Source organism: Wolffia australiana, chromosome 9, assembly GCF_029677425.1.
Source record: "Wolffia australiana isolate 7733 chromosome 9, ASM2967742v1".
In the NCBI taxonomy this organism is placed as follows: Eukaryota; Viridiplantae; Streptophyta; class Magnoliopsida; order Alismatales; family Araceae; genus Wolffia; species Wolffia australiana.
This window is the reverse complement of record NC_135843.1, coordinates 5,102,569-5,113,710: the sequence shown is the minus strand read 5'-3', so window position 1 is coordinate 5,113,710 and position 11,142 is coordinate 5,102,569. Positions and strand designations below refer to the sequence as shown.

Here is an 11,142-nt window from a genome sequence, read left to right as displayed (position 1 = left end):
TTCTCTCTCCCCCTCTTTCTCTGTGAATCTCTCTCTCTCTCTCATCTTCTCTCTTTCTTCCTACCCCTCTCAATCTCTTTCTCCCTACCTCTCTCTCCTCTCTGACACTGTATGCATCTCTCTCTCTCTCTCTCTCTCCCAATCCTTCACTTGGCATCTCTCTCTCCTTCCTCCCCCAGTTAAGATACAGAGGAGCTCGCGGCCAAACAGAGTTAAGCGATGAGCATAACAGCCAGAGTGCAGCAATTCCCCCATGCCTCCATCTTTGTGAGTATTTTCACCCATCTCTCTCTCTATCTCAATCTCTCTCTCTCTATCTATCTATCCATCCATCTGTCTATCTATGCGTCTATATGCATGTATCTTCGTCATCTGTTGATCTTCCTCTCTATCATGAGTTACGCCCTTCACTTTCCATCTTTCTTTCTGTTTCTCTCTCTCTCTCTCTCTCTCTCTCTCTCTCTCTCCATCGAGAGATACTAACATCTGTATCCCTCTCTCCAAATTATAGATCGACATCTTCCTCTCCATCCATCTATCTTCATCATCGGCTGATCTTTCTCTCAAGCATGAGTTACGCCCTTCATCATCCATCTTTCTTTCAATTTCTATCTCCATTCATCGAGAGATACTAAGCCCTGCATACATCTCTCTAAATTATAGATCCACATATTCCTCTCTTACCTTCTATCTTCATCATCTGCCGAAGAGAGATAGATAACGAAGAGAGGAGATGAGGGGGGTTGGATAAACATCTCTGTGACTCCCCATCTTCATCATCTTGATCTATATTTCTCTTCATCGAGAGAGATTCTAATCTATGCATCCATCTCTCTAAATTAGAGATCAACATCTCGTTCAACCTTCCAGTTCTTTCTCTCTCTACCTGATGGTCAGCTACCCCTCTTCTATCTCTCTCTCCATCTCTCTCTAGTTCACTGTACCACATAATCAGGTCCGCATCTCTCTCTCTAGCCATACCTCTCTCTCTCTCTATTGTATTTTCCTTCTGGTTATTTGGGCCAACTTCCTAGCCCAAATGGAAATGGTTGCAAAGACACCAAAACTTATTCCTTTGAAGAGAAAGTTTGACTCAAGTCAACTCCTTACTCTTCCTTCCCGTTGGAAAATATTCATGTTATTTTTATTACCGAGGAAAAAAATCTATGCACAATATAGGAACATATTTATCATGACCTCAGAGGGAAAAATGAAGGAAAAGTCGAAGCGCTGACCTTTGACTTTTTCTCTCGGCTTCGACGGCCAGATCACTCTTATCAAGACGTGCGGCGGTTGAGCTGCTGAAGACTAGCTCGGAGGCTGCACTGCTTCACCTGTACTCATCAGAGGGCTACACTTAGAGAATTCAACGGTGAACGGCGAAAAAATTGGTCAACGGAACTTAACTTAGATGCAGCAGTTAATTAACGACTAAGTAGATACTTAGCATAGCATTCTTCTCCTAATTACTCGACTATTTCCGGCCATATCACCCCGAGGTGTCTTTGTTAGCTCACTAGGGCCATTTTAGACATTTGGTGTTTAGGGTAAGGGTATTTGTTTCTCTTAGGAGGGGCTGTCAAGAATCAAAGTAAGATCGGATGCTTGGGTCACTATCTCGATCCTTTCTGTCTCGGTCTTGAACCTTTGACCGTCCAGTAGGGAATGTCAGCTGTCATCCGTCACGTCACACATCACAGTGACGGCAACGTGACGGATGACGTGACGGTGACCGTGACGAAATTGGGGGCCTGTGACCATGACGGATGCCGAGCTGGGTGTGACGGTGACGTGACGGTGACGGGGGGCCTCGGACGAGTGACGTGACAGGATGGCCGTTACGGATGACGCCCGTGACTTATTTTTAAAAATGACCAAAAAAGCTTAAAAATAGTTAGATTTAAGCTTTTGGACGGCCAAGATTTCGCCACGTGGCGCGATTTCTTGGCATTTTGCAGAAAGGTCCCTGCATTAATTCGCGCGCGCAAAAGGATGCCGTCCAAAGATAATTGGAGATATGCCCCTCCAATTCTCTCTCCTCCACATGGTTGTTTTTCCCGTCACACGTGGCGGCGACACCGTCCGGTGACGGGGACGCCGCAAACCATGACGGTGACACGATCGTGACGGATTTTTCCGAAATCCTCGGACGTGTGACAGGACGGTGTCGTGATGAAACTTTTGTCGCATCACCGTCTGTCACGGATTGTCATCTGTCCCGTCACGTCCGGGGCGTCACGTTCTGGACGTGCCGTTCCTTACCGTCCAGGAAACCCCTACCCTCGCAATGGCTTCACCATCACCCCTCGCTGAGTACTCTTCTAATATTCAATGGTCCCCGTCTCCGGCATCGTCAACCCTTCACCGACTCCTCAAGCAGCTTGTCTCCGTCATTCAACCTCTTCTCCGATCATTCCCGTTCCATTCCCCAACCGTGGGAGCATCAACCCTTCTCTTCTCCCTTCCCAATACGAACCGAAAACAAAGTTCGTATTGTAATCTTTTCCTAATTATGGTTATTCTCTTCTCTAAATTCTGTATCTGATAATTGTATACCGTTATGGTGTGATGTTCAAGATGCAACAAGATGGGAGGGAATCAGGCAAAATCATCATTCAACGAACAATGATTTATCATTATCGTGTCACCGCCTCGTCATTATTGCCTCATCATTTGTCTCGTACCAAGAACGAGTGAGGGAGTTTGGGTACGACAAAGACTACTTGTCAATGTCACCGTCATCGTCATACTTAATGAATCATCACTGTGATGAATTCATCATCGTCTCGTCATTCTTTGAAAAAAATGGTCTCACTCTGAAAGCAGATGACGAGATTTAGGGATGACGATGACGGATTCGTTTTCGCTTGCCAACCCTAATGGGAATATATTCTACCCATGTTCTTGTCCTGTAGTATTAAAAACCAAGACATCTAAGTGGATGGATAGAACCATTTACATCTGACATTTTTGTCTGGGAGAATAAACAAGTACTAGACCATTTCTCAGAATATCTCCAATTTCAGATATCATTCTCATCCTTTGCTAATTAGGGTTTTTATAGAAACCTTGATTTAGGCTTCTAACAAAGAAGGGGTTTTCTTAGAGGAAGAGGGATTGATCAGAGTGCAGGGATCAACCGAGGACAAGCCGGATGGAGAGGGAATCATTGAGGGATAGGCTGATCAGAGACGAAGTAGGGACCAAAGGCGAGACGAGACGGTAGGAGATCTGACAAATTGTGCTAAGCTGATAATTTAATTTTTCATTCTTGGCTGCCTCCCAAAAGGGAAAGCTGCTACTATTTAGAGGGAAACATTAGAGAAACAACATTATTAAACTACCTGGGATGGGTAAGGGACCATATCAGGTTTTTTATATCGCGCCCTAATGTACTGGGAGAGGAATAAAAAAAGATTTGAACGAGCTTACATGCAGAGATGCCATGATGCAAAGAAGGCTCTGGTATTCTTGCAGTAAAGCCCGCTCTTGAGACGCAACGTTGAGTAACTCCATCACAAGCGAGGTTGCTTGTTCTGACTGAAAAAAAGGAAAACCCAGTCTTTTTTATATTTAATTGGGCATCAAAAACATAAGAATTCTATAAGTAAACCACAATTTTCATTTGGTTCTATATTGGAGCAGTTACAATTATAGGGTTGATGAATCTCGCCATTCCAGATTGCAATGCCAGTTAACACTATTGAAATAGTAACACGGCTTTTCGTGCACAAAATTAAGCGTTTAACTTGGTTAAATAGTAACAATAAGTAAGCAAAGGTCGTCGATTTTCACTGAAAAATAGAAGTCAGACGACATATTGACCTTTAGCACCGTTGAACGCAGTGAAGAACCGACTAACTGGATCATGTCAACAGCTGAACAAATAGCCTCTTTGAGATCTCGAATGCTTGCCTGGTAGGACGGAAGAGAAAAAAAAAAAGGTATAGACATTTAACCCCATCATATCAACAGAATAGATAGGATTACACGGTATAAGCACAGACCTTTGCTCCATTGACGAGCGGAAGCCGGAGAATACTGGCTTTTAATGCTTCGATGAGCTCATTTACAGAAATTCTATGTTCAGGATCCATGAGAGACCACTCTTCTAGATAAACCATCTAATAGATAAAAAAAAGTTCGTCAAAGTTTAAGCATCGGAATATCCAAGTCCTAATGGTATTCATATCTGTGTCCTCATCCATCCTCTTCTAGGTCATCTTTAATAATGCATTTGTGGCCAAAGAGATGACCGTATTTTGAACATTAGGAAATCTTCATACGACTTGGAAAATGAGTTGACAAAGGTTTAATCCAAGAGAATTTATCTCCATAGAACTTTTCTCGGAAATTGCTCAAGGATGATATCCCAGCATTTATTTTTTTTCAATAAAAAGGTGTTGACACTGGACAAGGATTCCTGCATAATAAGAAATTACGGGTTCGCAAAGGAACCAAAACTTTCATCCTCCAAAAGCCCTCATAGTCCATATTGATGATTTTCTGTTACATTCCGCGTAAAAGGCCAAGATTTAGTGTTTGAGGACAATGACGAAAATCGTCATTATCGACCAAAACCTATCATCATCATTGTCTACAGGTTGAGTGATGATGACTATTTAGTCATTGTCATCCTGTTCGCAGGTGAATGTCATTGAAGATGACGATTTTGCCTTTGTCTCTCATCATCCGAGTGTGGTTAACAGAGGAAGAATGATGAGAGTTGACGAGACAAAGTCGTCATCATCCTACTTATGGACGAGATAATTACAATTGTGATTTCATCATTGACATCATCATCCTGACGAGGATAATGGTGCAAAGTCAATGTCAAGATAAGGAAGTTGCCCACTCGCCATAGTATGTATTGTATAGTCATGGTGATTTGCTTACCTGTTCTTTCAGCAGGGGTCCCAGCTTCATATTTCGTCTCAGTAGGTGTAGCATAACCTTCTTCATGACTACAGAATCTCGCAAATGTGCGGTAGCTAGCCACGCGTTGAGGAGACTTTTCTGGCAGAAAGAAAGATTTGTTTTTTGGTGAAACCTTATGCCAAATCAGTATAATACAACGAGGTAGAGCATTGTTTGGGAAATTACAATTGTCAAGATTATGAACATGACAGTTAGTTTAGTGTAAGATGGCCATAGAGAAAAGACGGGTTTGACATGCCCCTACCGCATGGAAATGGATGTTTACAGCACAATGACTGGTTGACGATTTGTCGATGAGGTTGTCAATGTAAATGATCGTCAACATCCATGTTGAAGTCAAACATCCAAAAAGTGTAAACATCAATGTCATCATTTGCATGATGACGGTTGAGGCTGAACTTTGTCTATTTGGATCATCCCGTTGTCTTTGACATTCAGTTGGTGCAATTGTCAACTGCTAAGGTCAAGTGTTCATCGTCAACAATACCAGGTTTGACAAAATTGACAATTACGAAGACGTTGACGGGTACCAAACCCTAGAGGGAAGGCTGGCGGTTGGGCATAATATTTTGTTGAACCAGTCTGAATCTATAACGAAGTCATGTGGTGTCCTGTTCATAGAAGAAGTCTCAAATAATGGCCGAAAAAACAGCAAAAAGATTTGGCGTTTGTTCGAGTCTTGCACCAAATCGGCATAATATGAGAGGGTAGAGGATAATTTCCTAAGATTATCTTGTATCTCAAGAAACCAGAGTCTGCTGAACTGGTATTTGATTTTTTTTTAACAGCAGAAAAAGAAAAAAGATGACAAATTAGCCCATAATGAATACCTCCACAGCCACGGTCTGCAAAGAGACGGATGAACTAGTCTTTGCATTCACAAACTGCCACTGCAGAAGCCGATTGTGAAGTACCCCAAGTGAATGAGCTTCTTCGACCCGGATCTCCCCCCTCTTCCCTTTACGAAGAAACTCAGCAGCAAAATTTACAATGGAAGGAGCATTCCCTGGTTGGCTCACGCGACAAGGACTCGTATTCATTCTTGTGGATAGAACTGTTCTTGGAGAAATCAAAGGCCCATCTACCTTTAACTTTGGAGGCGTTTGTAAAGTCGAATTGCTGCCTGACGAAACGCTATCTGTGTCAGAAGAAGTAGAAAGATTGCTGGCCTGGTTGAAAGAACAGTCCAAGCTTCCAGTCACCCGGTTTGAAATACTTGTTTGAGCAGTCTCGGAGATGCTACGGAGTCGACGATCAAGGCTTGGCTTGCTGGTCTGCAGGGTGAATGATTCCCCTTGAAAAGACACAGAAAATCTGCGAGTCGTGCAGTGATTTCTCCTTGTGGAAATCTCGGAAGCCACACCATTATTAGCTATTCTATGATCCATACGTGATGCAGATTGTGAGCGCTTGGCTAAGGATGTATGGAATACTGTAGATTCGTCGTCAGCAAGACCGTAGGAAAGAAGAGGTGATGTCGAACGCTGAGAAGAAGAACTAGTCGAGGTGTTGTTCGAGGTGAGGTACCTTGAGCTTACTTCCTTGGCTCGAGGCTTCCTGTTACAACGATTATAATCTTTCTGTCGAATATTTGATTTCTTCAAACTCCTATTGTGAACCGATGCAGCAGGAGAATTGGAAGCATCCGCGGGGGCCGCTGCCCCCATTGATACTAGTATCCGAATACGAAACAAAATCTACCAGATTATGCGTTGATTTCTTCTATAAACACATTGCTTCTTCTCTTCCGCGGCAATTGTAGACATTCTCAAGCGCATATCTCGAAGAAAGATGAATAATATCCACTAACCATCAGAATGCGAAACAGGACCTACCGAATTCTGCGTCGATCTCTTCTATAAACACATAGTTTCTTCTCTTCCGGAATCGGACACATTCTCATGCGCAGACCTCGAATTAGACGAACAAGATCAATTAAGCATCAGAACAGGAAACAAGATCTACCGAATGCTGCGTCGATTTCTCTTCCGCGGAAATTTGAGGCATACTCATGCGCAGACCTGGAATGAAGACAAAATTACAGCATTTCGGCATCAGCGAGTTGCCAGCAGATCAGCGAATTTGATCATCTTCCTCTTCTCTCTGCGAATTTCGGCGAGATCGACAGTGGATTGGGGGAAGTAGGGAACGAAGTTGAACTCCACTGCCACCGACGCTGAGAAGAAGCTGCAATAAATAACTGACAACTGCAATTTTATAGGTTCAGTTTGTTATGGGGCGTGCTTGATCGGATCTGCCGGATCTATATCGGGTCTAAAGGATCCGATTGAACCAACGGCTATTGACTGATCTAAGAAAGGGTTCAATGTTAAAGGAGGGTTGACAAACGGAACGGGACGGGATCCAATCCCTCATCAGTTATCCCTTACCAGCTTCCAGTCAGTCCCGTTTCGTTATCCGTCTCCATTGAATTAGTCTCTTGTTTAGCAGTCACATAACTATAGTTCTGGATCATCCGGCACGTGGACGACGGAGGGGACGGGACGAAGATTGTTCCGTCCGACGTCCGGAATCAGCGCAGGGACAAGGACGGGACGAGGACGGGACGGTTTTTTCGTCCGAGACCTCTGGAAGGGACGGTTTTTTTGGTCTGAGTGGACAAAAACCGTCCCGTTCGTTCGTCTCGGGACGAATTTCTGTCCCGGTTTTCGTCCAACCTCGCAGACGGGACAATTTTTTCGTCTTGGGACGAAAAACCGTCTCGTCCGCATCCCCACACTAATATAGTTCCGGATCGTCCGGGACGTGGACAATGGAAGGGATGGGATGAAGATCGTCTCGTCCGACGTCCGGAATCAGTGCAGGGACGAGGACAGGACAGTTTTTTCGTTCGAGACCTCCAGACGGTTTTTTCGTCCGAGACCTCCGGACAGTATGGTTTTTTCGTTCGAGTGAACGAAAATCATCTCGTCCGTTCGTCTCGGGACGACCATCCCGGTTTTCGTCCAACCTTGTGGACGGGACGATTTTTTCATCCTGGGATGAAAAAACCGTCTCGTCCGTATCCTTGGACTATACACATAACCCGTTCCGTCCAGCTCTTCAGGGGGATGGGGTGAAAGGACAAGCCTATGAAGGTAGACTGAACGGATGTCAAACTGTTACCGTTTGTCCATCCCTTAGTCTTAGGTATTGGGAACGGCAAACATCATCTGTCACATCATTCGTCACAGTGACAGATGTGTGACAGATGATGTGATGGTGTTGGATGATGTTTTAGAAGGTCATGATGATGATGGATAATGGCACATAATATTGGTGAGGGACGGTCTTTGATGAGTGATGTGATGGGATGGCCATCACAGATGATGGTGGTGATGGATTTTAAATGATGAAAGAGGAAAAGAGAGACATAGAGAGAAAGAAAGACCATGAGAGAGAGAGAAAGAGAGAGCAAGAGAGATCTAGAGAGAGAAAAAGAGACTGACAAAGAGACCGAGAGGAAGAGAGAGAAAGAGAGGTCGAGTGGAAGAGAAAGAAAGACAGAGAAAAAGCGAGACTGATTGAGAGATAAATAGAGACAGAGAGAGAGACCTAGAGAGAAAGAAAGACCAAGATAAAGGAAGAGGGAGAGAGAGAGAGTCCTGGAGAGAAAGAAAAACCAAGAGAGGCCAAAAGAGAGAGAGAAAGAGACAACATGAGAGAGATAAAGCAAGACTGAGAGACGTAGACAAAAGAGAAACCAAGAGAGAGAAATAAAAAAGAGAGAGATTGAGAGAGAAGGAGAGAAAGCAAGACAGAGAGATTGATAGAGTCAGAGGGAGACCGTGAGAGGGAGAGAAGGGGAGATTGATAGAGTGAGGGAGAGAGAACAAGAAAGATAGAAAGAAATAGAGACCAAGAAGACAAGATAAAAGAGACCAAGAGAGAAAGAGAAAGAAAGAGAGAGAGAGAGAAGAAGAAGAGACCAAGAGAGAAAGTGAGATGACAGAGAGAGAAAAACCAGGAGAGAGAGAAAGAGTGAGAGAAAGAGAAACAGAGCTAGACAGAGAGAAAATGAGACTAAGAGAGAAAGAGAGGGCAAGAGAGAGAGAAAAAAACAGACCCAAAGAGATATAGAGGAAGCGAGACTGAGAGAGACAAACAAATAGAGACCAAGAAAGAGAGAGAAAGAAAGAGAAATTGAGAGAGAGAGAGAGAGAGAAAAAGAGAGAAAATTTGAGACAGAGAGAGAAAAAGAGAGACTGAGAGAGAGAAAGAGAGACATAGAGAAGGAGAGAAAGAGAAACTGTGAAAGAGACAGAGAGAGTGTGGGAGAAAAAAAAAGACTGAGAGAGGGAGAGAAAGAGAAACTCTGAGAGAGACTGAGAGAGTGTGGGAGAAAAAGAGAGAGCGAGAGAGAGAGAGAGAGAGAGAGAGAGAGAGAGAGAGAGAATAAAGAGAGGGAGAAAAAAAGACACTGAAAGAGGGAGAGAAAGAGAGACCAAGAGAGATCTAGAAAGAGAGATCAATAGAGAGAGACCAAGAGAGAAAGTGAGACAGAGAAAGAAAAAGAGAGACTGAGAGAGAGAAAGAGAGACGGAGAGAGGGAGAGAAAGAGAAACTGTGAAAGAGAAAGAGAGAGTGTGGGAGAAAAAAGAGACTGAGAGAGGGAGAGAAAGAGAAACTCCGAGAGAGACTGAGAGAGGGAGAGAAAGAGAAACTCCGAGAGAGACTGAGAGAGGGAGAGAAAGAGAAACTCTGAGAGAGATTGAGAGAGGGAGAGAAAGAGAAACTCCAAGAGAGATTGAGAGAGTGTGGGAGAGAAAGGGAGAGAGATAGAGAGAATAAAGAGTAAGAGAGGGAGAAAAAAAGAGACTGAAAGATGGAGAGAAAGAGAGACCAAGAGAGATCTAGAAAGAGAGACCAATAGAAAGAGAGACAACAGAGAAACAGAAAGAGAGAGAGAAGGAAAGAGAGAGATAGAGAGTGAGAGAGACCGAGAGAAAGACCATGAGAGAGAGTAAGAGCGATCGAGAGAAAGACAGAGAGAGAGAGAGAGAGAGAGAGAGAGAGAGAAAGAGAGCGAGAGAGAAAGAAAGATATAAATAGATAAACCAGTAGAGAAAGAGAAAGAGGGAAAGAAATAAAGCGAAAGAGATATAGTAAACAAGCTTGAGAGAGAGAAGCAAAACCCGATAGAGACAGCAAGAGAGACTGAGAGAGGGAGATGAAGAGAGACAGCAAGAGAGACTGAGAGAGGGAGATGAAGAGAGACAACAAGAGAGACAGAGAGACCAAGAGAAAGAAGGAGAGACCAAGAGATAGAAAGAGAAAGAAAGACCAAGAGAGAAAGGGAGAGAGAGGGAGAGAGAGAGAAAGAGAGACCAAAAGAGAGAGAAAGAGAGACCAACAGAGAGAGAGAGAAAGAAGGGGATACCAAGAAAGAAAATGACTGAGAGAGAGAGAAAGAGAGACAGACCAAGAGAGAAAGTGAAACCGAGAGAGAGAAATATATTGAAAGAGAGACCAAGAAAGAGAGAGACACCAAGAGAGAAAGTGAGACAGAGAGAGAGAAATATATTGAAAGAGAGACCAAGAAAGAGAGAGAGACAGATAGAGAAATTGAGACTGTTTTTGGGGCACTTATTCCACAATTCACATACTCACTTTGAGATCGTTCCGAAGCCATTCAAGCGTCCGACCTCTAGAAATATCCACACGATCACTCGGCGCTTGGATCTCCACCGCTTATTGTTCAACTCTCCTTGGAGACTCTCTCCTTGGTTGATTAGTGATCTAGAGAATGAAGAAAGGGAGGGGTTCTCAAATCTGGCTTGCATGGGTGCTTGAAATGAGAGCCATTTTCCTCTTTATATTTCACATAAGGTTTTTCTCAAAAACCCTACAAAGTAAAATATATCCACCAATGCCCTTATGACCTTATGCGTGTAACCCTCTAGGCCCATGTATCATTCTAGTTAACAACTTTAGTGGCCCAATAACAATTATTGACCAACCTTATTAGTTAACTATATTAACATATATATTAATTAAATAATGATCGTTTTAACCCAATCAATAGGTTAAGTTTCCAGCCCCTGGGGTGCCAAGCTACACCTCGTGCTCTAGATGATACCAAGTAGTGTCGAATACTCTTATGGAACCTTTATCGTCATCGGTTACCGTATATGTATAATCCATCATCTGCGTGAGACTCTCGAACAACTTAGGTTATGATTTATCGTCAAACCCTAATTCGTC

At 43.4% G+C, this 11,142-nt stretch overlaps 1 protein-coding gene across 1 annotated transcript; it reads right to left on the bottom strand.

Annotated features, from left to right (window-relative positions):
- Positions 1-1,122: 1,122 nt before the first annotated feature.
- LOC144707435 (QWRF motif-containing protein 3-like) lies at positions 1,123-7,120 on the bottom strand. The gene is made up of 6 exons (XM_078580540.1): positions 5,769-7,120; positions 4,897-5,016; positions 4,008-4,124; positions 3,826-3,915; positions 3,433-3,540; positions 1,123-1,334 (listed from the first exon to the last, which is right to left on the bottom strand). The coding sequence occupies exons 1-6, from the start codon at positions 6,603-6,605 to the stop codon at positions 1,278-1,280; spliced, it is 1,329 nt and encodes a 442-aa protein (XP_078436666.1). The 5' UTR covers positions 6,606-7,120; the 3' UTR covers positions 1,123-1,277.
- Positions 7,121-11,142: the final 4,022 nt, after the last annotated feature.

What these genes read in the sequence shown, in the direction of transcription:
- LOC144707435 (XM_078580540.1), bottom strand. Translation starts at nt 6,605, where the DNA reads ATGGGGGCAGCGGCCCCCGCGGATGCTTCCAATTCTCCTGCTGCATCG. An exon ending in GACCCCTGCTGAAAGAACAG is followed by an intron (nt 4,125 to 4,896) that starts GTAAGCAAATCA and finishes TTTATCTATTAG; the next exon opens with ATGGTTTATCTAGAAGAGTG. An exon ending in GCATCATGGCATCTCTGCAT is followed by an intron (nt 1,335 to 3,432) that starts GTAAGCTCGTTC and finishes TGATGAGTACAG; the next exon opens with GTGAAGCAGTGCAGCCTCCG.